Source organism: Ursus arctos, unplaced genomic scaffold, assembly GCF_023065955.2.
Source record: "Ursus arctos isolate Adak ecotype North America unplaced genomic scaffold, UrsArc2.0 scaffold_25, whole genome shotgun sequence".
In the NCBI taxonomy this organism is placed as follows: Eukaryota; Metazoa; Chordata; class Mammalia; order Carnivora; family Ursidae; genus Ursus; species Ursus arctos.
The window spans coordinates 32740122-32766724 of record NW_026622930.1 but is presented as its reverse complement, the minus strand read 5'-3'; the positions used below and the strand labels follow the sequence as shown (position 1 = coordinate 32766724).

Below are 26603 nucleotides of genomic sequence, written 5' to 3'. Positions count from 1 at the left end.
TTTAATATTTTATTTTATCCATTTTATGACCCTTTGTTGATTGTCTGACATATGCAAAGTTATGTTGATAGCAGAGGTAAAATGATAAATAAAACAATTGCTGTCCTCCACTGCTGGTAGGCACGTAAAACAAGTTGTTCATGGCTGTCTCCTCAGCAATTAGAACAGTGTCAGCACATGGTAGCTAGTCAGCAAATGCCTGGAGGTAAGAAAAAAAGAGAAGAAACACTGAGTATGACCTGAATATGAAACTAGTCAAGTCTAGAGATTTCTAATTGGCACAAATTGGTGTGAGTTTATAGGGATAAACTCCTTCTAATCTCCATCCTATATCTACCTTGAATATGGGACAGTAGATGTCCTAGTATTCTTTTCCCCATGGCTGGTTAAATTAACTATTAGCCTCCTTTTGTCTTCCTGGTGGCAAGAGCTACTACTGTTTCCCTACTGTGGGGAAGAGTCTAAAACAAATGAAGAAATTTGGATAGGTAAATGAGTAGGGTGTGCTGTATGTTCCAGCCAAGATAACTGTGGCCAAGCTTGGTTAAGATAGTCACCATTTGGGCACATACTTTCTTCTGTTTTTCCTTTTTTTTCCCCCTTTCCTGATAAAATTTCTTAGAGAAATTGCTACTTTTGTGGCTTAAACAGGGTGGAAAAGGATTTGTTTATATTAAGGCAGGGTTGTTTTCTTTCCCACCAGCCTGTAAGCTCCACGAAGGCCAGGACATGAAGGTGTGTCTTGGTAACCCTATATGAATAGTACGTAGTAGGAGTATCTCCTAGATTTAGATAGCCCTGCCATCTTTTCCTATACCACCCTCTCTTTCCATGGAACCTAGAAACTATGCAATTGTCCAAAAGAATCTTACAGGGTCCCTTCACAGTGAGTCCAAAAACCTTAGCCGTAGGAATAGACCAGACAGTATGGCACTGACAACAGAATTACATTAGTAACTGAGACACATCCCCAAAAGGGCACAACATAAAGCTTTATGGCTGAGATAATTCGTTTTATATTTCTGAAGAAAAAGAAATATAAAGTGGGAAAGGGAGTAGCGTTCCAAATAGATTTATGAAGCCTCTAATTTAAAAAGTTGGGGAACTGCTCCCTCAGGCTTAAATAGATGATGTTATACATTTACCTCTTAAATATAATAAGCAGTAATCATGATCCAAATACACAGAATCCACTTGGGGAAAATTTCTTAAAGTTCAGCACTAATTGATTTTATATCATGTCTGAAACTGATTTAACTATTGAGCTGTTTATATTTTTACATCAGCTTTAAAACAGCTTGGTAATGTAGTTTCCAACTGCTGACTTAGACCTTCCAGCCTTGCAAGGCCTGAAGGGCTGAGAAATTCCCATAATTAAGAAAAGAGTTCCCCCTTCTGGAAAATTGCCATTGCAGAAGCCTGCCCCACTCATATCATGCTGGGCTTGCTTGGCTCTGTCCCAGATTGGTATTTTGGATTTGAATTGCCTGCCGATTTGTGAAGCTGCCTCTTCACATTAAAGCATGAAACAGAAAGGGAACAAGCAATGAGAAAGCAAACCAGATTCTTATAAAACTGGTGTATTTAGAAGGGGTTATCAAGGTAGGCTTCACAGTACAGTGATTATTCAGGCAAAGCCCAGTGCTTTATGTCTTCAGTTTGTGAAACAAACATATCCTAACATCTTAGTGTTTACCTACTGCTCTAAAAGTAGAAATTTCTACCAGGGAGAATTTAGGTCCAAATTTAATTAATTCTTGTCATCTTTATAAACTGCCTTTCTTCTCTTATGAAATAAACACCTTTTCTGCTCAAAATGTGAAGTTTTAATTTTTGAGTCAACATAAAACATTTATTTTCTTATAGATTTCTTTTTTTTTTTTTAAGATTATTTATTTGACAGAGAGAGACAGCCAGCGAGAGAGGGAACACAAGCAGGGGGAGTGGGAGAGGAAGAAGCAGGCTCCTAGCGGAGGAGCCTGATCTGGGGCTCAATCCCAGAGCTCCGGGATCACGCCCTGAGCCGAAGTAGACGCTTAACGACTGCACCACCCAGGCGCCCTTATTTTCTTATAGATTTCTAAATAGATTTCTTCATTAAGAGAGGTCTCTCATAGACTATGGACTATAAGAAACAAACTGAGGGCTTCAGAGGAGAGGGGGGTGGGGGAATGGGACAGACTGGTGATGGGTAGTAAGGAGGGCACGTATTGCATGGTGCACTGGGTGTTATATGCAACTAATGAATCATCGAACTTTACATCAGAAACCAGGGATGTACTGTATGGTGACTAACATAATATAATAAAAAACATTAAAATAAGAGAGGTCTCTCATTTTCTATTGGCCAACCAAAAATATTCTACTTACCAAATGTGCTTAACAACAAGATATTCTTCCCACTCTCGGGGACAGACTTTTTTGGTGGCTATTACAGTTGCTTTTCTTTACCCTTAAGACTTGCTGTTACAGTTGATGTTACTGATCCTTCTAAAAATGACCTCCAGGTATTACTGTACTTTTGGAGATTGTGTTCTTACTTGAAAGTAGTATCTTCCAGAAAGCCTTTTCTGATTATCCCCTCCCAATTCTGATCATTCTGTCCCACCCTTTATACCATTTTACCTTACATGTATTTTCATTTTAATTAATGTATTTGAATTCAATCAATGATATTAATTTCATTGCTTATTTCATTCATTTTCCTAAATTTTTGTCATATCTTTTCTGCATTAGCTTGTAAACTTAAAGGCAGGGACGATGTGTTCTTCTGTCTTTACATGACTTTATAGTGCCTAAACACCCAGTGGGACTGAAGAAGGACTAAATGAGGGCTGCATGTAGTATGGAGTTTTTAATCAATACATGAAGCAGATACCCAGAAAATATTTGTAGCTGAAGAATTTATCCTGGACCTCTAAGGAAATTAATATATGATTAGTATATGTCCAGAACTGGGGTTTTTGGGTTTTTGTTGTTGTTGTTGTTGTTGTTATCTTGCTATGATCATTTGGCATTATTCCTTTATCTCCAAATCCTAGAATTTTTCTCACTTTCCCACTGTCATCTTCACTCATCTTAAAACGATACAGCTCACAGTTGGTGTAACAGATGAAACAGGAAACTAATTAGCAGCTGTTGTCCATCTGTGTGTTTATATTAAATATTTTAAAATAAAACTGCATTTACATTCTGAATGCTCTGTCTGAAATCCATAAAATCTAAACTTGGGTAAAGGCTTTGTTTTGGTTTTGAATTTTATAGACTTCATGATAAAGCAAAAAAATGTCAGAGTCAGGATTATAGTAATTTAAGGCAGACACAAAGTTTAAAAAGCAAAAAGTCTAAACTAAAAGTGGGCTCTCAAAGATGTTAAAGTCAAAAGATACCATACCTTCTAGACCTTTCTTCCACAGAAATTGTAGTACATAAAGTATTGAGAAAGCTGCATGCATTCTCTGAGATTTATTCTGAGATTTGCTTTACCTTTTCCTTTTATCTACTTTCTGTTAAGTTTAAGCTTCTTTGATGTTCAATTAAGTTAGAATTAAGTTAGAATTCCAGGGAGAGTACGGTTATTATTATTGGTAGCCATTTCCCAAGCTGAAGGTGAATGTCATAAGTTTGGGTGGAAAAAAAATGCCTTTTTTTTTTTAACTCAAGTCAAATAGTCAAATGCTCCTGATGTTCAGAAAGTGAAAGAAAAATATGATCTGCAAGATGAGTACTATATCTCAGTGCTCTAGTCAGTTTCTCCTTCTATGCTTCAGTCTATATGTGAAAATAAAATAATACTAATTTCATTTATTTCCATAGAATCAGAGTATCTTAGAGTTGAAAGGAACTTCCAATGTTAGCCCATCCAGTCATTCACCCAGTGGAGGTATTAGAGAAATTTCTAACAGCTAGCCATCTGGTTTTTGTTTGATGCTTTTAGTGAGGAACATCTTACTTGCATTAGGAGGCAGCTCATTCTATTGTTGAACGGCTGTTGTGCTGAGGATATTTTTGCATTATACTGAGCCAAAGTCTTCATCTCTCTTCATCTGTTTCTTCCATCCATTAGCGCTAATTCTGCCCTCTGGAGCAACACCAAATAAATTTATTCCCTCTTCTACATGACAACCTTTCAAAGAAAGTACTATTTGTGATTATATAAATGCTAGGTAGTATCTTCTCTTCCATCTGCAGATAATATTATTATGTTATATTACAGTTGTAATAGTTGTACACTCTTCATTCCCAAAGCTACCATAGAGAGATTGAGTTGAAGCTAGGGTTAATTCAGTTTATTTGTTGAGTGCCTACAATGTGCAGGGATTTGGCAGGGCAATCAAGAAGCCTAGATAAAATGAGACCTTCTCTTGTGAGACAGCCATACATTATTGTATCAAATTTGTAAATTTGCCTTTTATCACAATTTGCTGCCTCTTTTTATCCTTTTTAGTTCTTTTAACTTAAATTCCACTTTGACATTAATATGCCACTCCTCCTTTTTCGCTTATTTACACTTGGCTGGTGTCTTTTTGCCCTATCAGGTTTTTTTCACTCTTTCATCTTTTAGTGTGTCCTTTGTGAATAACATTGAAATGGAATTTGCGCTTAAAAAAAAAAAAAAAAAAGGCTCAATTTTGCACCAGCCTTGAGTTACTATAACCCTGATCCTGGCATAAAGTTTATTTTGCTTTACCATGCAGTTTGTTATAAATGATTGCTTGATGTTTTTTCTTCCAACTTACTTTATGTTTACAATTTATCCAACTTTGTTTTTTCTTCCTTGTCCTTTTTCCTGTTGTTGGTTTGATCCAGGTGCCATTTGTTCCCTTTTGCCCTTTTACTATTTTGGAAGGTTTGCTGTACTTTACCATTCTCCTCATGCTTTCCTTCTAATTTCTGATAGTCATAATCAAATATACATTTCTCCACTATTATTTTTTTCCACTCTTTATCTTTTTTAAAAGGTGCTTCCTATATCCCTCCTCCAAGGCATTCCTATTTCCTCTATGTTCCCCTACACCAGTGAACTTTTGCTTTCCCCATCTCGTCTCACCCCTAAACTTTTAGGTATTGCTGAGAAAATGCTTTGAATTCTAGCTACTATTATGTTTTCTTTTGTAGTATATTTCTGCAGCTTCTGAGAAATCCATATTTAGTATATACATTATAATTTCCCAGTTTAGTTGATCATTATTCATTTAGATTTAGCTGTATAGTTTTATTAATATGTTTGTAAATGTATTTCAAAAGTGCTTCCTCTCCTCTTCATCTCCCCCTATCTTGAGATTTCCGATCTGATCCATTTTTTTTTCATTTAGAGTCATTGTTCCAGAACATTACTGGTTGATTTATTATCTGAATCTTTGCATTTTCACAAATATGATTATTCTGTCCTGATAGGTGAATGGGTCTGACTGGGTATAGGATTTGAAGGTTCCAGGCCTTTTTTCTCTGAGTATGTTTATGGTAATCTATTATTTTATAGTTTGGGTATTGTAGGTAAGAAGTCCAAAGCCAATATTCTTTTCCTTTGTTAATAAATTCAGTCTTTCTGACAGCTTGTAAGATTTTCTTTTTATCCTTGAAATTACAGAATTTATTGAGACATTCTTAGGTTTATGTTTTTGGGCAATCCTATCTTGAACTCAATAAATTTTTTAAATTTCCAAACCCTTTTCAAATAAATGAGATTTTCCTCTATTTTCCCCCTCCATCGGTTCCTTTTTTTCTTTATGGAATTCCTATTGGTAATATGTCAGTCTCTTGCTCTGTCTTCCAAGTTTCTTATTATTTCCTGCATTGACTTCCATCATTTTTTATTTTTGTACATTCCTTTGAGATATTTTTTTAGAGGGGGAGGGGTAGACGGAGACGGAGAGAGAGAATCTCGAGCAGATTCCCTGAGGAGCGCAGAGCCCAACTAGGGGCTTGATCTCATGACCCTGAGATCACAACCTAAGTCAAAATCAAGAGTCAGATGCTTAATTGACTGAGTCACCCAGGCATCCCATTCGTTTCAGATATTTCTACCACTTGGTCTTTCAGGCCACTAATTGAGTTTGCATTAGGCACTATATTTACCTTCATCTACTAAATTTTTAAACTCAAAAATCATGTTTTTCATTCCAGAACATCCTTTTAATGTTATAAGTCTGTTTCCATTGGTGCTTTAATTGTTTGTTGTTATTCTTGCTGAAATTATTTCTTTTCCCCAGCAGTTTTATTTCAGTAGAAGCTGTCCTGAATTGTGTTTATTCCTCTACCCTCCAGCTGGTGGCTTCTTCGATTGCTGGTATTTTCCTTTACCTACTGAGAGTTCTACTTATTCTCAGCCCTCAGGAAGCTGCTAGGGTACCATGGCCCTGATGGGAACATAGTTGTAGTAGAAAAAAGGATCACAAGTGGTAAAACACACGGAAATCACACAACTCATGAATTGGAAGGCACCAACAGCAAGCTGCCAGTGTTCTATTGAAGTAAGAAAAAGAGAAAGAAAAGAAAGAATGATACCTTTGTGCTTAAATTGGATTCCACTCAGCTTCAAGTGATTCAAATCAGTGAATGTTAAAGATAAAAAGAATGTGGTCCAAATGTTCTTATTTTACAAGCAAGATAATGAGACTCCAAAAAGTGACGTTTGCCTTTCAGAATCATCTGTTAGCAGGAGACAAAACTGGGTTCTAGACTTTGTGACACTCAGGGCTTCAGTTAACAGTTCTATTTTCTCACCTAGTACTTAAATCTTTAGCATTTTGTACTAAATCAGCTCTCTTTAGAACGCTTTTATATAATATTGGTACTCTAAGAGAACAATGGGTATGTACTTAATAATTCGAGTGAAAATGAATAGAAAGTGCTAGTAAACCAAGACTAATGCTAGTATTCAATTTATCTTTAAAGAAATGGTTAATTGCCATTCAAATCTAATTAAAATTGTGGTGATTAGTGAAGGAAGAATTAAATGGTATTACAATAACCCTTTAAGATGTGCTGCTTTTTGAGAAAAGGGAAGCTACTGGTATATACCTAGGAAAGTTAATCTGCTTAATCCAGCATCCCCTCCAGTGGCAATGGTAAAAGATAGTTCAAATTTTAAAAGTACAAATTGTCAGGTTTTTATCATCTCTATTTAGAATCCACAAATAGGATTTATATATTTAGATAAAAATGATAAATAGCTTTTATCTGAAGGCATACTGTGTATAATAAATTATCTTTCATTGTGTGAATATTACTATGGTTTAAAAGAATAGTAGAGTGTACAGAGAGTAACCTTGAACCTTTCACTACCACTGTGAACCTCAGTGCCCTCTCCTGCCCTGCCTACCACGTAGAGTTGTGAAATTAACACATACCTGTGAAAGTGTGTTGTTCTTTTAAAATGTGCATATTATTGTCATTACTTTTATTTCTTAAATATCAAATGATCTAATATATACAAAGTAATGTCATTTAAAAGACATGTAAGATACATAAAGTCATATAATAAAAGATCAGATTATAATGTTTTAGTTTTACTCTCCCTTCTTTGAAAAATTTAATATACCATGATCTATATAACAGAACTGAGAAAATCATGAATAGTTTTTATTCTACTAGAATATCGACTATTATAATCCTTGTTCCCTATTCCTTTTATCATTATTCGGAGTAACTGCTTAGTTTTAGAAAACAAACTTGTTTTTATTTCTTAAAAAAATGAGGGGAGAGGGAATATGCAGTAAATATGGGAAAATATTAGCATTTGTCCAATCTGTAAGATAGATACATGGCTGTTACACTATTATGTTATGTTGGAAATATTTTTATCATTTAAAATATAATATGAATCATAAAAAGAGAGCAAATTTATGACTTGTAAGCAAGCCCTAAAGTTACGTTTAATCAAAATCTTTAGTTTCCATCTGAATATAGGATTCAGAATCACATTTGTTTCATTCCCCAGAATTACACTAACATGTCCACACATGCACTTTCCTAGTGAACACAGATTCTTATTTTTTACCTTACTATTTGATGCTTTTGCACAAGGGCCCGTTCTTATGAGAATTTTCCTCGTATGACGTGCCATACTCCTGAAAAGACTAGACAATCACTCTGATTAGTTAGTGGTATGGAATAAACACTTAATGAGGATCCAGAGGCTCTAGTTCTAGCTCTGCCACTTATTGCTCTACCTCACCTTTAAAACACTACTTTGGGGACAGCTGGGTGGCTCAGACAGTTAAGCATCCGACTCTTGATCTCAGCTGAGGTCCTTTATAGGTTGCTGGGCATGGAGCCTCCTTAAAAAATAAATAAAACACTACTTTGCTCTGAATATTCCTTTCTTTTTCTGTAAAATGAGAATGACATTACCTGTTCCATCTACCTCACAGACTTATTATGAAGTAATAAGTAGAATTATAGTATGCAACATAAATGAAGTTATAGATCCTCTGACTGTTGGCATACATTTGTACCTGACCCGCTACTAAGCCATGATCTCTTACTAGATCCCAGACACCAAAAATATGCAACAGAAAGTAGAGTCAAAGGGAGGGGCAGTGGGGGATAGAGAAGAGCAGGGCCCAAAGAATGCACCCAGCTGTGATACTGAACACTATAAGGCCCCCGAAGACTTTTCCAACTTTGAGAGTCAATGTTTTGTGAATACACCAGACACAGAGTAGAAAGTAACACTGAGAATGTTCCTTGAATACTAAAAGGCATAAAATCCCTTTTAATTTATTTCTGCAAGTTAGAAAAGTTCATAGAGAGAGCTGATGACTCTGCAGTTTTATAAAATAGGAAAAAAAATCTTCCCCAGATAATATAAAAACAAGTAAAAAAAAAAATCACTGAAATGTATGTTTATTTGCGTCATCGGCTAGCGTGTCCCAGGACCTTTATCCACCAACAAAGATTAAAACCATGAAGATGTGTATGTCACTGCTGCTTTATTTCCGGGGACTTTACCATAATCCTCTAGAGTTGACATGTTATAAATTACATATTGTAAAACTGGTGAAATTAGCTGATGTCTCTTTGTACTAACACAAAATTATATTTTGTTAATAATAGTCATTGTCCATTCACCTGAACCACATTCCACATTATCCTGTGTTTGCGTTTTTCCATTTACTCCATTGACCAACCATTTGGCTCAGCCTGATGATAATAATACCCAGCAAGGCAAGGGGCCCGGAGCTTTGGGCATGCAGTGATCAGGAACCCATCACATGCATATCTTATAGTATTTCAATACAACAGAATAAGTTGCTTTTTCACTAATGTAAGAAGAAAAAGACTGATGAAAAATCTGTATAAAATACTTAATTCAAAACTACTTTAAATACACCCATTATTGAATATAATTCTTCTAAGATGTTTGCCCAATCAGTTTAACTTTGAAAGGGATTTTTTTTAAGTTTTTGTTTTCTTTTGTTTTATGCATAGACCCTATCTTTATCAAATATCTGGGTACTTTTTGGCTGCATAAGCAATTAAGTAGATGATTTTAAAGAGTCCCTATGTTTGTAGTTTGATGTCCATGTGAGCCATTTTTCAAACTTCTGTGTTTGTGTCTTCTCCTTGGGAGCTTGCTCCTCAGAGCCAAACAACCCCCAGTATACTCACAGGCCAGTGCTTGGAGAGGAGAATTTTATCCAGATCCAGTAAGAGAACCAACCAGTAAATGAAACTATTTAGGCTGGAACCAGGCCTAGCTTGCTCTTGAGCCATTTGGACTTTTCACATATAGTTCTGAATGTCTCTAAGGCCCAGTCTATGATTTTCTTCTATGTTAGTCATGAATATTCTCCTAAATAAAAACTATCAAGCATGCTAAAGTTGAACTTTGCCAGGGTGTTACATATGTTTAGATGATAAACTTCTGTCAGTAGTACAGCAATAATAACAACTAACCTTTCTTGAAAACTTAGTTTGTACTGTGTGCTATTCCATAAACTGTTTTATATGGAACAGTTTATTCCATGTTATGTCACTTAATCCTCATAACAACCCTAAATTATCTCTACTTTATAGATGGAAAGCTTAGGCAAAGAGAAGTTAAACAACTTGTCTAAGGATCTACATCTAGCAAACAGTAGCACCAGGATTTAAACTCAGGCAGTCTGACTTCAGAGTTTATATTGATCTCTGTGCTATGCCACCTTCCAACTAGCTTATCTCTTCTAGAGCCTTAGAGAGCTGAAGGTCGCCTCTAAGGTGAATCTCAAGTTCCTCTCCTTACCTCTATCTCTCCTAAATAAAAAGGGAAATGATGTCCTAGTTACAAATCTTCTTCTCCTTCTCCACCTACTTTTCCTCCTCCTTTCTCCCTCCCTCTGCCATCAAATAGTGCATTAAGGTAAAGGGACTTGAAAAAACTTCACTACCGGGGCGCCTGGGTGGCACAGCGGTTAAGCATCTGCCTTCGGCTCAGGGCGTGATCCCGGCGTTCTGGGATCGAGCCCCACATCAGGCTCCTCTGCTATGAGCCTGCTTCTTCCTCTCCCACTCCCCCTGCTTGTGTTCCCTCTCTCGCTGGCTGTCTCTGTCTCTGTCAAATAAATAAATAAAATCTTTAAAAAAAAGAAAAAACTTCACTACCAAGAGTGATTTGGGGGAATGTATGCTATCTCATTGAGACATCATTTGATTTCAAGTTAACAAAAAAGTATAACATTGAGGCTAGCTTCAGCAAAGGAGGGGTTTATGGAAACATGTCGGGTTATCTCATGGACCCCAAGAGCAAAATAGTCCTCAAGGGGAAGTAAATGCAAGAACTGGAAAAACAGAAGCTAAGATTGCTCCCTTTTTAAATGTACATGTTAGATGTCCATGGGGGAGAAAGAGAACTACACCCCTTCCCCATAGGGTAAGAAGTTTTCAGAAAACGAGACAGATAGTCCTCAACAGGCTCCCTTCTTGTACTCTGTAATTTGGAGGGGAATGCGAGTACAGTGTGTGTTACCAGTACCTTTGTGTGGAATTCAGATAGTAACTAAATAGTCCTTTGTAGCTAACCTTTACCTTCCTGTCCCACTATAAGCCCCCATGCCTGGCACTTTGTTTTTTTTTCTCAATTTATCAATCTCAAATTATGCCTTTGTACCCTTCTAACATCCAGAGGATAGATTTTTTTGTTTTGCTCTATCTCTTCTTCCCAGGTCTTTGACCTGTGCAGTCAAAGGGCCTGTAAACTGGTCTTTTCAGTTAACTATCAGGAATCTGCCTAGTTTCAATCCCTAATATTCATCCTGTCCTTTTATCCTCTCAGAATATTTCATAAGTCTCTGCTTTCCTTGTTTTTTTCCTAATAAACACCTATTGACTCTTCATATTTCTAGGGAACCGCCCCACCACCTTTGTCTTGCTAGATGAAGTCCCAGTTCTTGAGCTTGAGGACCCTCCAAAATCATGTCCTATCCCAGTCATTCTAAGTCCTTCACTCTAGACAGTTATTTTTCCCCGTATTAATCCCCACTGAGGCTGCATCACAGGCTGATCCTCTTGTTTACAAGGCCTTTCCTCATTCCTTCCACTTGCAAAAATCTGGCCCATTTCTCAAGGCCTAACTAATTTAAATCATATTCCCTTTATTAAAGAGTCTTGTGTGACCTCTCCCAACACCTAGGGTCACAACCATCCTGGCTTACCTGGGATTTCCTAGGCCATGTGACTAAATCTGGGATTATCCTAGGCAAACTGGGATAGTAAGACCACCTATCAGCACCTCAATGTCTCCCCTTATTATGCTGCCTTGTTAGAGCAAAAAGCCCTGTGAAAGTACCTGTAGCCAGTGAAAGTGGCTGTGAAAGTACTTCTGCACTTCTGTTCTTTCTCTGCAACAAGAGTTATACTTGAATTGGGCAGAGACCTTTTTGATTACCACTTCATATAGAATATAGTGCTATACCCATGTTAATGCCTACTCAGTGAATAAAGTGATTTAGTTTTAAGTTGGCATTTAAATATCTAAAATCTTTTCTTGTGGTTAATTTATTTGTCTTTATTTTTTTCCAGCCCAGATGATTTACTCAATGCCTTGAATGAGGGTATCAGTCGTGCTGATGTCATCATCACATCAGGGGGTGTATCCATGGGGGAAAAGGTATGAAAAATGGGGTTCATGAAAATTTATCTAAGGTAATGTCCTTGATTAATGGTAGTCTGGAAGATATCTGTTATTTATAACCAGACCTGCACAAATCTGAAAATCCATAGGGCTTCAGAAATTTCTGGGCATCCTAAAAGGGATGTAGTATGGGTAGATCAGAGGGCTTACCTCAGGAATAGCTTGGAGAATGCTACAACTTGCAAAATGATTTTCATGTTCCTTTGAAGATTTCTGATTCTTTGCTTCCTCAACTTTACTATAACATTAGGACTTCCTTTATACATGATATTTACCCAAGATCCTGTCCTCCCCGCCACATATTCCAAACCTGATAAAGAACCCTTAGCTCCTCACAGGGAGGAAAGACAGGATTAGGCATTCCATTGACCTTTTGACAAATAATAATGATCATAATCATAATAATGAAAATAAAATACAAACATATATATACGTGTATGTAGGATTTTATAAGACTAAGTATATTTGCATAAAGTATATGCTTAGTCCTTTAAAAATCACAATTTCAATGTCTCAGTATCATTAAGTTTATATATTGTATGAAATGTGTTGGTTCATTATAATTACTGGGTCCATTGAATAATATTATAAAAGCAAAATATACTTTACTACAATAACCAGCCTGATGTTTGGCTCAAAAATATTTCAGAACACAGAATATTTTGCCAGCCTATAATCCCTTTCCATTTTTTCTTTTTTTTGTATTAATTACTAAACTGAAAAATTATGAAAATATTGTCATAATAGCAGTTATTACTAAAATTCAGATTTTTCCAAGAGCACCATTTTTAGCTAGATCTTATATATATGATTGTTCTAGGTCTCTGCCCTATCTATCTATAAAATACTGCCTAAATTTATAACCTATTTGGCAGAATTTAGTGGTGTGAACAGAGAATGCCTACCTTTCATTCACAACTAGTTTTAGAGTGTTTAAAAATAGCCCTTCAGTGGCCAAAAACCATAGAAGAAAAGTAGAGAATCTCAGTCCAAAACTAGTATCTCAGATTATATCCAGGAGTGAAGGTGTTGAAGCGTGGGTAGTGTTCTCCTTAAAGCAGACAGATTGCTGAATTAGTCTTTCCTCAAAGTCTCATAGAAGTCCTTAGCTCCAGGTGGAACAAATTGCTGCAGACCTCTTCTGAGGTCACAAAGGCCAGAGCCGAGGTCTGCATTATAGTGGAGCTATAAGAAATAATTTTCAACCTGTCTGTTTTCATTACCATCAAATTGCCTGTGGTACTCTGAATAACACAAGAGCAAACCCTGAAGTTAAGAGTACTTGCATGTTAAATTTGTTGTTTCCAGGGAATATTTCATGTATAATTTTTCTTGGTTGCTAATGAGCTTAATTATGGGAAAATACCTATTTGGCAAACCTGAAGATTGTCTTTTCCAATACTTCTGAAAAGGCAAGAAGCTTCTAACATACGTAGGCTTGGCAATTGTGGCTCAACTATGGTAAGGACAGAACACTTCTCAACCTTAACCTTGATTAAGCTAACAAAGATGTAATTTGTCCTAGGGATTTGCTCACAAATAAATAGAGGCAATATAGTAATGCATATTGGTTTTATTTATTTTACTATCTATATGGTAAGATACTTACACTAAACCTTTAATTTACTTGGAAGAAGATTTTAGGAACTAGGCATCCCATAGTATTCCATGGGAGCTAATAATTGTCATTCTTACCTCCTTGAGTGGGAATGAAATGAAAGAGGAACCAGGAAGAAAGAGATAAAGCAAAAATGCAACAAACTCCTGACAACCTGCAAATTCTAGTTGCCAAAAGAATTTCAGTTGTACTTGAATAGCAGAAAGAAAAGCCTAAGAGACAGAACATCTGCTTCAGCTCAAGGGCTGAGCCTGAAAACCAGTCTCTGAAAAGATAGGGAGGTCAAGGAAAGATCCAAAAGCATTATGTAGCAAGCATGAATCTTACATGCAGAAACTCAGGTATGCAAGAAATTTATTTACTTGATTCAACTTAAATCCTACTGTGAGCACCTATGCTACAGAACTGGCAGGACATTTTATTAAGCCATTATGGACCTCACCTGCTCCAAGGATTATGCCAAGAAACTGATAGGGGCTTAAGAGACCAACAGTGGATCAGGGAGACACAGATGGTCACGTCTGCACTGGATACATCTAGAATGTCTGTAGTGCTATGATCTCAGGTATTTGCTCCTTTAGGCCTTGCTAGCAACGCTGGGGTCATGGGAAAGCTGGGAGCCTTGGGGCAGGGGGAAGGGGCTCCTGCTGCTTATGGGACCCACAGACCTCAGTCCTCTTCTCAGCCAAGAAGAAATGGCCCTTTCACAGTTGCTTCCCTCAAAATCTTTTCCTACCTCCACCTCTGCCCCTAAGTGTTTATTTTTATTAAACACTGACAGTTGCAATTAAATGGTATCTGCTTTTTGCTCTGAAAACTAACAAATTATATGCATTACTATAAATTTTCCACAACCTACAGAATTCTAAAATAGTCAAAGACAATGAAAGGTACAGATTGCCAAGAAGGATACACTAGACTGGACACCCAGTAATTTTTTTTTTTTTTGCCTATTTGAAAGTCTCTTAATTTTTCCTGACAGTGTCCCCCTCCTACCTCATATGATCAAAATAATCACCAAGATCGTTACTCATCACAAAAAAAGGCTGATCTCAGAGGCTTGCTCTGATTATTTAACAGCAAAAGTATTAATTAACCAGATAGGCCTCCTTGAGTTTGTTTTGCAAGTCTAGAGCCATAAAGCAATAGAATAATAAAATTAATCAACAATATTCCAAACAAATAAATACAATAAAATTTCTCTTATTACTTCATTCAGCTCTATGTCATTCTTGTTCTGCTAGATCTTGGGTTAGCGGTCTGCTTCTATTCTAAAGAGCCCTGGGATTCCTGACAGAGTCTACTGGTACTACATAAAAGTTATCTAAGCCATATCACCTCAGGTACCTATACCCAAGAGACTGTTCTTTGAAGTGTCGATAGTTCAAAGTACCTATGATATTCCTTTTCCCTAGTGCTCTGAATCCGACTTTGTTGCAGGCACAAACTATTTACTGTAGCCTTTCACAGAGCCTTCAGGCAAGCATTAGAGTAAAAGGAAACTTTCTAAAGATGACAGATACTTAATGGCTGTACTTATTACTGTAACCAGTAATATCATAATAGATAAGTAAAATTCTCTATTCGGATACAGTATGTAACTATGTCATAAAAGTTTTGATGTGTTTCCCCTGAGGATGCAGACATATTATGGACAGCAAAGGCATTGTCAAATCTCCAGGCATGTCCCATGAAGCATAAAATTTCTGAAATATTTATATTAACATTTTACATATATGGATCTAACCCAGGGCACACTGAGCATCTCTTCTCAGATATGACGGCAACTCCCCTCACATTATACTCTTAAAATGGTAACATATCAAACAAACCTAATTATTTCTAACATCTCTTTTTATAAGATGAAAGAAAAAGTATTTGTGATTTTCTAGAGACCCTCTAGGAAACTTCAAAGATAGTTTTAGGTGTAAAAGATATTCTGAAATTTTTACTTTTTACTAAATTTAGGTCTGATCTTTAGAAGGCAAAATCAAAAGAGTTGTCAAAAAAGAATTGGGTACTCGATTAAGATAGGATCTTGGGTACCTGAGAAACAGTACTGGTTACCTTATTTTTCAAAGCAACAATAAAATAATTGGGAATAAGCACAGGAAGTAAGATAATTGTAAATAATCTTAGCTCATTTGTAAATGAGGAAACTTTGTTCTTTATTTTTTTCTTTAAATAAAGGCAAAATAAACATAAAGTACAAAAGGGAGATTACACAAAAAATAACCTTGAGTTTCATGGGGAAAGCATTAATCAGTAAACTAAAGAAATAAGCTCATCAAAGAACAAAGAGTGGGCCCCAGACCCACAAAGTCCCTAAGGCACTTTAAGTGGGTCTGCACTTAGTTTCATAATAAAACCAAGACCTTATTTGATTTTTTTATTCTCCTTCTCTCATGAATGTAAACATGAGTTTTTCCAATGGCTGTATATTGTATGATACCTCATCAGACTCAACGCAGAAGCAAGTAAGAGGATCCAACTAACTTCTATTAAGCCAAACATTAAAGAAATTTTCAAAATTATAAAAACAGTGCATAAAAAGGTTACTTATATTAACATGGAATGGCCTTGTCATTGCTATTTCCAAATGAAACAACAAATTTAAAAAAATTTTTAGCTTTAATTTCTAATACAGTAAATATCTATTAGACATAATCCACATAAATAAAAGCTCTGGGGATCCATATAAATTTTAATTTAAGAGCATGTAAAGTGTCCTGAGACCAAATATCTTGAGGACTGGACTTAAAAAAAAATACTCATTTTCCTTGAAAAACAACAGAACACACATAGTTACACTTCTCTGTCATTATTGTTCCTAGCATAATCGTAACACCCATATTTCATTATAATGTTTAAGAAAGTAGGTAATTTTTATTTCACAGAGAAAACTAGATAATTGAGAAATCATATATAAGCACTTGAGCGAATTAGCAAATTTCGTAAACACACAGAATATAACTTTTTACAGCCACATGCATCCCTTTTGTACTTTCTTAATGTAGTAAAGACAAACATACATTTTAATTAACATGACCTAAACATATAGCCTCTCTCTAGCTTATAAAAATAAGAAGCAAAGTATATTAACTTTAAAATAAAAGTATGAATGGTCCCCAACTTACTGTGGTTCGACCTAACAAATTTTCAACTTTACAATGGTGTAAAAGTGATAGGCATTAGTAGAAACCATACTTCACATTTAGAATTTTGATCTTTTCCCAGGCTAGCAATATGCAGGATAATAGTCTCTCATGATTTTGGGCAGCCACAGCAAGCTGCAGCTCCCAGTCAGCCACACTCATAAGGGTAAACAACTGATAAACTTACAACCATTCTGTATCATACAACAATTCTGTTTTTCACCTTCAGTATAGTATTCAACAAATTACATCAGATATCCAGCACTTTATTATAAAATAGGCTTTGTAGAAGTGTTGTGTAGTGTAAGTGTTTTGAACATGATTAAGGTAGGCTAGGCTAAGCTATGATGTTGGATGGGTTTATTAAATAAGTTTTCAACTTATGATATTTTCAACTCACAATGGGTCAGGTGGTAACCTCATCATAAGTAAAGGAAGATCTGTATATTAACTTAAAATTATGCTTAGTTATCAATGATCCAGTATTCTGTCTTACTTAGAAATCATCTAGATGTCTGATAATTATTTGTTACTTAATTAATTTAATATCAGTTTCATAAGATTTTGTTACTTAAAGATCCTGAAAATTCTTTTTAAGGTGACATAATACAAACATAACTACTATTGAAATTTAAAGTTTGTCAGAATAATGATTCAATTATATTGTACCCAATTTTACATTTTTCACATTCTTAAAATATTATAATAGGAAAAATGTTAGCTTATTTGATGAATAAACCTATACAAATTTAAGAAAAACAAACCCAGGCAAAATAAAAAGTATTTGCTTAATTATACTTAACACTGAAATAAGAAAAAGAACATGGCTGCATTTTCATAATAACTAAAGTTATTTGTCAAAGATCTACCTTAACGTTGTGATCTTTGATGCTTAAAATTATAAGAATACCTTTTAGTGTAGCTCATTTAAAATATGTTAAATTTCCTTATTATCTGGTAATTTTAGGAAGATTCTATTTATATAAGCACTTATTTCTCTAAGTCTATCAGAACAGAGCACCTTTAATTTAAGAGACAATATAATTATTTTGATGTGTTTTTCTTCTTCCCCCTAGCAACTCAAACTTTATGTAGCCCTAAAATGGGGGCGCTTCTCTCCAGATCCTGCTGAAACTGGACAGTTGGAGATTAGGGGCTCTTGGATCGCCCCTCCCAACACCTCCATCACATTCAGATTCAGATGAAGAGGGGTGGGGTAGGAGGAATATGGTAGGAGGGAGGCATCCTGAATCCAAAGCACACCTGAGGAAGGCCCATTCTGCTTGAAGGCCCAATCATTCATATGATTTATGAATACTTTCCAGAAGTAGGAAAACATTTCACACTCACAAAATGAGATAAATGTCTATCTGGATCACAGACACATAGATGCACAGACACATAAAAAACATACAGCTTCATCTCAACAACTTCAACCACAGGTCACAAATAAACACAGAAACAAAAAAAAAAAAAAAAACCTTACCAGTCCACAGATAAAGAGCTGTTTCCCTTCCTAGAGGTCACAAAGTTCTTGATTGGTTTAGGCTCAAAATGACAGTAAGACAAATAAATGAGAAAGACTAATAAGCCAGATTCTCTGTCTTCTCTTACCTAAGAATAGATTTCAATCATCCACTTGTAGGAATTATCAGACTATAAAACCAAATTCCCAATCATAGGTGCCACAAGGAGAAATACCTTATTGGCCATGCACGGAATCAAAAATAGAATCAAAATCAATAAAGGGAACTAAATTAGAGAAACCAAAAGTTAGCAGAGTTCAAGTTTTATTGCTGCTTGGCATTCACTCCATGAACCTAAGAAAAGTGTGGCCAATTGTAAGCCACCTATAAAGTGCACTTTTGTAGCAATCAAGTTTACCTGGCTCCATCAGGTAAATCCAGGGGGCATCTCAGTGGAGCTTCCAGAATTATTAAAGTGTAATGTTTTATAGTTAAAATCATGAATTTCATATACATATAAAATAAACACAGGTCAAGATTTTATTTAACTCATTAGTTAATGAAGGAACCAGTAAGATGTTACAACTGGTTCAAAGGAGAATTCAAAGATACAGATAATCAGGAATGCTGAGATAAATTTGCTTATCAATGGAAAACTGCTTTAAATCCACAGGCAAATAATCAATTATATCTCTGTGACATAATTTGCATTTCTTTGAATAATAATATTATTTACTATCAGTTTTCTACAGCTTAATTTTTTGTAAGTTTTTAGTTTAATTCCTGTTAGTTAACATATGGTGTTATATTAGTTTAAGGTGTACAATATAGTGATTCAACGCTTCCATACATCACCCAGTGTTTATCACCACAAGCACACTCCTTAATCTCCAGCCCCTATTTCACCCATCCTCCCACTCACCTTCCCTCTGGTAACCATCAGTTTGTTCTCTATAGTTAAGAGTCTGTTTCTTGATTTCTCTCTCTCTCTGTCTCGTTTTTCCCTTTGCTTGTCTGTTTTATTTCTTAAATTCCAATATGAGTGAAATCATATGGTATTTGTCTTTCTCTGACTGACTTATTTTGCTTAGCTTATAGTCTAGCTCCATCCGTGTCATTGCAAATGGCAAGATTTCATTCTTTTTATCACTGAATAATATTCCATTTCTACACCTTAATTTTTGTAAAATAACAGAAAGATGATAAAACACACAAACCAGAAGGTTGTGCTACACTGGACATCCAATAATCTTTGTTGCCTGTTTTAAAGTCTTTCACAATTTGTCTAATGTTGTTTGTTCTTACCTGAGTTGAGGAAAAAGCATTGCTTCTTCATCCATTCATTTTTCTTCTTCCTATCTGACTCTAGCTTTCAGAATATCAGACAGAGATCCTTGCTGCTTCTATATGTAAACAAAAACTTAAGAACAGTGGTGATTCTCAGCCTTTATGGCTATGTCTGGTACAGGCTTTCTCTCTGTCACAAGAAATATGAATATTCATGTTCAAAAAGAATGAGAGGGTTTTTTTCCCCAAGAAAAATAAAATACTTCCATTCATTTAGCAAATATGTAATGAGCATATCTGCTTTCCAAACTCTGTGTCATGACCTTTAAGGACCTGCAGGTATGACCTCTGCCTGTCTCTCCAGCTTCATTTGATGCCTCTTTCCACTCATTCACTACCTTTCATTGTCTTTTCAGTTCTAGGCACATGCTTTACTGCTTTAGAAGCTTTGGTATGTACGTCCCTCTGCCTGGAATTCTCATCTCCTCACACTTCATATGGCTGAATCCTTCTCATCCTCACCACCTCTTTTAAAATGGCCTTTCCTTATTCTCCACCCCACCCATTATTCTCTATCCCAGCACCTGTTTATTTCCTTCATAGCATGTACCACAGTTTATAATTATTTTATTTGTTGGTTTACTTATTTTAGGCTGTCTTTGTTGGTAAAATACAATAGAACATCTTTGTGTCAGGGACCATGTCTATTCTTGTTCACCATTAAATCTCTAGCAAATATAGAATTTGTGATATATGATAGACTCAAAAATATTTGTTGAATTAAGAAGTGAATGAATGAATGAATGAATGAATAGCATGTGCTGTTCACTAAGGATTTCTTAAATATATACAGGGTTCCTGTTCTTACAAACTGTGTAGTCCAATAAAGGATACATACCAGTTATCAGACAATTGCACTGGATCCTAGGTGTGTGGTATCAGAAGGACATAGTATTATAAGGGCAAATAAGGTCTGAAGAGTTCTGCTTCTACTGTGATACAATGGCTTGTTTGGACTAACCCTCCCACCAAGAACAACTATAAAAGCTATTTAATTTTTTTTTAATATTTTAAAGAAGAAAAAAGAAAAAGCAGGTGTCTGAAGAGAACAACCAAGATAGCCAGGATTCAGGGCACTAACATCTCAGAGAAAAGTGATCCACAGAGAAGTAACACTAGAATTCTTCATCACATTTTTCCTCAAGGCATTTACTAATTCCCAAGCCAAGAGAAGGGGAGGGGGGTGTGTAATGGTACAAGAGACCCAAAAGCCAACCATAGCAGAGTAGCTAAGAGACTAAGAAAATAAACAGAATTTTTAGCAGTCTTAGGAGTTCAGGGCCTGCAGTGGAGGGGTGGGAGGGTGCCTGGCAAATATCTCAGACTCTCAGTTTAAATCCTTGAAGTGCTCTAGGAGTAAGGACAAACTGGAAGTATACCAGCCTTCACAAAGACTGAAATTGAACATCAAATTATCTCAATCTCTGATTAGGTCAGGCAATCTTTAGTTTACTTTAACTAACTTCCAGTGGAAATTAAATCCTTTCTGGAAAAATATATCATCATCTAGAACCTCTTTAATTTTTTTCACATTTAATGTTTGGACTTTAGTTTTTAAAATCACCAGACATGCCAGAGATAGGACAAATCACTAAAAGTTAAGAAAGAAGAAAAAGATAGAATAGCCCTGAAAATGATACTGATGTTTCTTTTGTCCCATGTGAAATTTTTTAAACTGTCATTAAAATTTTTAAGAAAAAAGAAATGACAGGGGCGCCTGGGTGGTGCAGTCGTGTTAAGTGTCTGCCTTTGGCTCAGGGCGTGATCCCAGTGCTCTGGGATCGAGCCCCACATCAGGCTCCTCCGCTGAGAGCCTTCTTCTTCCTCTCCCACCCCCCCTGCTTGTGTTCCCTCTCTCCCTGGCTGTGTCTCTCTCTCTCTCTGTCAAATAAATAAATGAAATCTTAAAAAAAAAAAAAAAAGAAATGACAAAATGAAGAATTTCACTGGAAAGCTAGAGTCTATTCGTTATATTCAAAATTTTAGAAAAGGAATGGAAAATATGGAAAAGAGCATAAAAGACATATGGGATATGGTAAAAGGTCTAACATACATGTAATTGGAGTCCAGAAGGAAAGGAAAAAGAGTGAGCAGAAGCAATATTTAAGAGATGTTGGCAGAGTTTTCCAAAACCAATGAAAGACATCAAGCCAGAAATTCAAGTCTCTAATGAAACCAGGATAAATACAAAATAACAACAAGCAAACAAAAAACACATACCTAGGTAATTGTAGCAAAACTACTGAAAACCAAGGACAAAGAGAAAGTCTTACCAGAAGGATTCATTACCTTCAAAGGACCAACGATAAAACTAACAAATGATCTAAACAGATATGATGAAACTCAGAAAACAATGGCATAGCATTTGTAATGTGCTGAAAGAAAATAACAGCTGGTGTAGAACTGTATATATAGTAAAAAAATTCCTTCAAAAATGAATATAAAGACATTTTCAGCCAAGTAAAAACTGAGCACAGCTATATACTAAAGGAAATTTTTTTAGTCAGAAAAATTGTGGAGGAAATTAAAAGATATTGGCTGTTTAAACAAAAAAAAAGAGAGAGAGAGAGAGAGAGGCAGACAAAACATAGGTAATCAGACCCTACCAATGGGTTAAGTTACTGTATTTTGAATATAATGTAGCCATTTAAAATTAGAGGAGGTAGCTCATGAGATATCCTAGCTATTCCTTTGGGTGGAAAAACAAGTCGCAAATCTGTGTGTAAAGTATTCTCTCGTATGAGTTTAAAAAAAATGTATATGCATAGGGGCGCCTGGGTGGCACAGCGGTTGAGCGTCTGCCTTTGGCTCAGGGCGTGATCCCGGCGTTGTGGGATCGAGCCCCACATCGGGCTCTTCCGCTATGAGCCTGCTTCTTCCTCTCCCACTCCCCCTGCTTGTGTTCCCTCTCTCGCTGGCTGTCTCTATCTCTGTCGAATAAATAAATAAAATCTTTTTTAAAAAAATGTATATGCATAGACAAGTTTAGCCAGTGATGCAAAGGATGAGTTTCAAATTTTATTTTATACCTTTCTATCTGTTAGCGTTTTTACCATGATATATTTTTAACTTTTAAATTAAAATTAGTTAAATTTAAAAAAAAAGAAAGATTGTGGAGGTACAGAAATGCAGAAAGGATTAAAGAGTAAAAGAAAGTGTTCATATGTGGTTAAATGTAATTGAGTGTTGATTATATAAAATAATAATGTTTTATGAGGTTAAAATATGTTTATATATAAACGTATATTAAATTATAAATATAGAATGTATATTGTCTGTATACTATATACAGAAATATATATAATAGTTAAATATATATACACTCATATACACACATACTTAATGTATATAGAATATATGGTACATTATAGCACAAAAAGCAGAGAGGAATAAATGGAGTTAACATGTTTTAAGGTTCATGCATTGTCTGGGAAGTAATAAAAATATCAAATTGTAGTGGACTATAATAAGTCAAGAATGTATATTGTAATCTCTGAAATAACCACTAAAATAATAATAAAAGAATGTGTAACTAACAAGCTAATAGAAGAGAAAGAAATTAAAACAACAAAAAAAATTGATGAATTCAAAAGAAGGCACAAAAGAAGAAAAATGAAATAAAAACAGAAGTGACAAATAGAAAATAAATAGTAGGGTGATAGTTTTAAACCCAAATATAGCAGAAATTATATTAAATGTAAATGGACTAAGTCCTCCAATTAAAGATTGTCATCTGGATTTTAAAAAGACAATTAATTGTATGATAGTAATAAAAGACCCATCTTAAATAGAAAGACACGGCAAATTGGAAGTAAGAGAGTAAAAAAAAAAAAAAAAAAGTTAACAGTGAAAGATAGCTGGTGTGGCTGTATTGATATCAGAGAAAATTAAGGTAAAAAAGATTACAAAATATTAGGAGGGACATTTTGTATATTTAAATGGATCAGTTCATCAGAAAAATATAACAACTCTAAATTTGCACCTGATAATATAGCCTCAAAATAAAGATAAGCAATCTATCATCCAGCCTTGGGAATTAAGGGGAGGCGGAGAAAATGACTGAGACTGAGATAAGGGGTGGGGAGAGGAAGGTAGAAAGAAAGAGTATTCCAGACAGAAAGAAAAACATTTTCAGAGATTGGGGGCAAGAATATCTCAGAAACTTAAAGTGATATAGTCCTGCTGGGATGGAGAGAGAGAGAGAAAAAAAGGAGGGTGAGGAGGGAGAAAGAGAGAGGCTGAGATTGAGAAAGAGGAATGGGGTTGGATGGGAAGAGGGTTGCCTGACGAGAGTAATGATTGTTAAAAGGGGGCTAGAAAATATGAGATTCATAGATACGATATTAAAAAGATGAGACTTTTTCCTGGAAAACAGGGAGTTTTGATGTATTTTTGGTGACTCGATCAGACTTTTTTTGAAGAGATCTCTCTTACTACTGAGGGGGGAATGAATTGGAGAGGGCAGGACTATTGGCAGAGAGACCTGTTTCAGTAATCCAGGTGAGATGGTGTTGGCTGAGGCTGTGGAAATAGAAGGGGACAGATTTTTAAAATAAAGTATCCCAAGCTTGTGAAATATTTAAAATTTTAGTAGGTTTCTTAGATTAATGAATAGGAAACTCAGCAATAGACCTAGAAGTTGAGAAATTTTTAGGACTGCAATTTTTTTCTTTATGTCTACCAAACCAACTGCATGGCAATGTTGTCTTTCATTTCCAAAGGTCAAGTTTTGTCAAGCCACTGTGGATTAGTTTTAACTTTAGGTTGGTTGTTTTTGTTGGCAGAATATAAATTTGGAACAATTAAACTCCCTTGACTTTCTATTTTAGAACTCCCTCACTATTTTTTTATTTTAGTTGACTTATTTAGATTTGGCAATCTGTGGGCAAATGCCCAAGGCTTTCCTCAAGGAATGTGCATTATTTTAAGTCCATTAAGAAGAATAAGGTAGTACACAAAAATGTGGCTTCCCTAACCTAGCACAACTTCTTAAGCTTCTTATTTGTTAACATCCTTTCTCAAACATAAAATTCTTTATTAAAAGAGAAACAACAACCCATCAAGTAATGTGGTTATTTGGATTATTACCTAACTACTTCTACTAGAATGTATTTTTTGTGAAAGCAGGGACATTGTCTCTTTTGTTCAAACCTGTATTCCCCCTATACCTACATTAGTACTCAGCATATACCAGGTACTCAATAAATATTTATTAAAGAATAAGTGAATGACAGGAATGAAGAAATGAAGGAATTTGCCTTAAGTAAATCAACTTCACTAAAATAAGATGTTTCTTTTCATTTCAATCTTACAAATTCATTTTATTTTCATTTGTAAAGTTTTGAAAGTCTGATATTAGAATGTTTGAAAATAAAGTGATTGTTTTTCATATTTGCAGGACTATCTCAAGCAGGTGCTGGACATTGATCTTCATGCTCAGATCCATTTTGGCAGGGTTTTTATGAAGCCAGGGTATGAAAATAATCTTATTATCTCATATATGGGGTTGGTGTGGCTTGCTTTAACTAACAAAGTTTTAAATGCTTTCTTTTTACATTTTCTATTATGGATTATTTACTCTAATAAAAGAAATATTATATTATTAAAATTCTTTGCACAAATGTAGCTCCTATCTGAAATGGGAATTCATCTTCCTTATGAATCACCGGGTTTGTTATAAACGAAGCAAAGCGACTTTCCAAACCTTTTCTCTCTTTAATTCCCATGTCTAGTTCCTTCTTTCTCTTTTTCTCTTTCTCTCCATACTGCTTCTTTCCCTCATTTTAAAAACGTTTTAGTATGAAAATTCTCAAAATGGGTGCCTGGGTGTCTCAGTCAGTTAAGCGTTTCCCTTCAGCTCAGGTCATTATCCCAGAGTCCCAAAATCAAGGCCTACATCAGGCTCCCTGCTCAGCAGGGAGTCTGTTTTTCCCTCTGACCCTCCTCAGTGCTTTCTCTCTCTCACTCTCTCTCTCTCTCTCAAATAAATCAAATATTTTTTTTAAAAAAGAGAGAGAGAGAGAAAATTCTCAAAATGCACAAAAGTAGGGAGTACAGTGAAATGTCCATGTACCCATCACCCAGCTTCAGGACCTATCATCATTTTTCCATAGCTGTTTTATCAGTCCCCTCCCTCACCTTTTTGAGAAGACAGGGGCCTACATTGTTTGGTGGTTTTGTTTTGTTTTGTTTTGTTTTGTTTTGTTTTGTTGTTTTGGATTGTTTTAATGCAAATTCTACAATGTCATTTTGGTATACATCTCAAGTAATAATAACAGTGACAGCAGCATTCTCTTGTGTACCCAAATGGTATTTTTCACCTAACAATAATATCATCTGATACCCTGATCATATTGAAAATTCTCCCAAATGTCAAGAAAAAGAATGCCTTCTTACATGTTTTATTTGAGTAGAATTCAAGTCAGGGCCACTCAGTATTTATTATTATATCTCTATTAAATAATATTTACCTCCACCCTTCTTTTTTTGTCATGCCATTGATTTGCTGAAGAAAATGCATCATTTGTCCTAACAAATGGATTTGGGTAACTGCTTCCTTGTGGTGGTTAACTTGTTCCTCTCTCTTTCCAGTATATTCTACGGACTGGAAGTTAGATGTAAAAGCTTGATTACATTCAGATTCTTTTTTCTTTTCCTTTGCAAAAATACTTCAAAAGTATTGTTTCATATTGTTTCTTACTATCTCCCAGGAAAAAGAAAAATAACTACATTCCAAGATCTCGCATGTCTCCTAAAGGGCTGATGTAGGTTCTGTAATCAGTTGTAAATCCTCAAAGAATGCCAAACATTGGTGTTGAAATATGTGTGGCCATGTCTTTAAGCAATAGTTTGCCTTTTCAGACCCCTACTACTCTATAAACCTTTCATTGACTAGTCAA

At 35.4% G+C, this 26603-nt stretch overlaps 1 protein-coding gene across 29 annotated transcripts in view; it reads left to right on the top strand.

Moving 5' to 3' along the window:
* The window catches only part of GPHN (gephyrin), a 603331-nt gene that overhangs the window by 558664 nt on the left and 18064 nt on the right, over positions 1-26603 (top strand). For all 29 annotated transcript variants that reach the window (XM_048219788.2, XM_048219795.2, XM_048219804.2 and 26 more), the window contains 2 exons: positions 12007-12094; positions 25103-25176. In XM_048219788.2, the coding sequence (XP_048075745.1) occupies positions 12007-12094; positions 25103-25176 (162 nt within the window). The remainder of the gene's footprint in view (positions 1-12006; positions 12095-25102; positions 25177-26603) is intronic.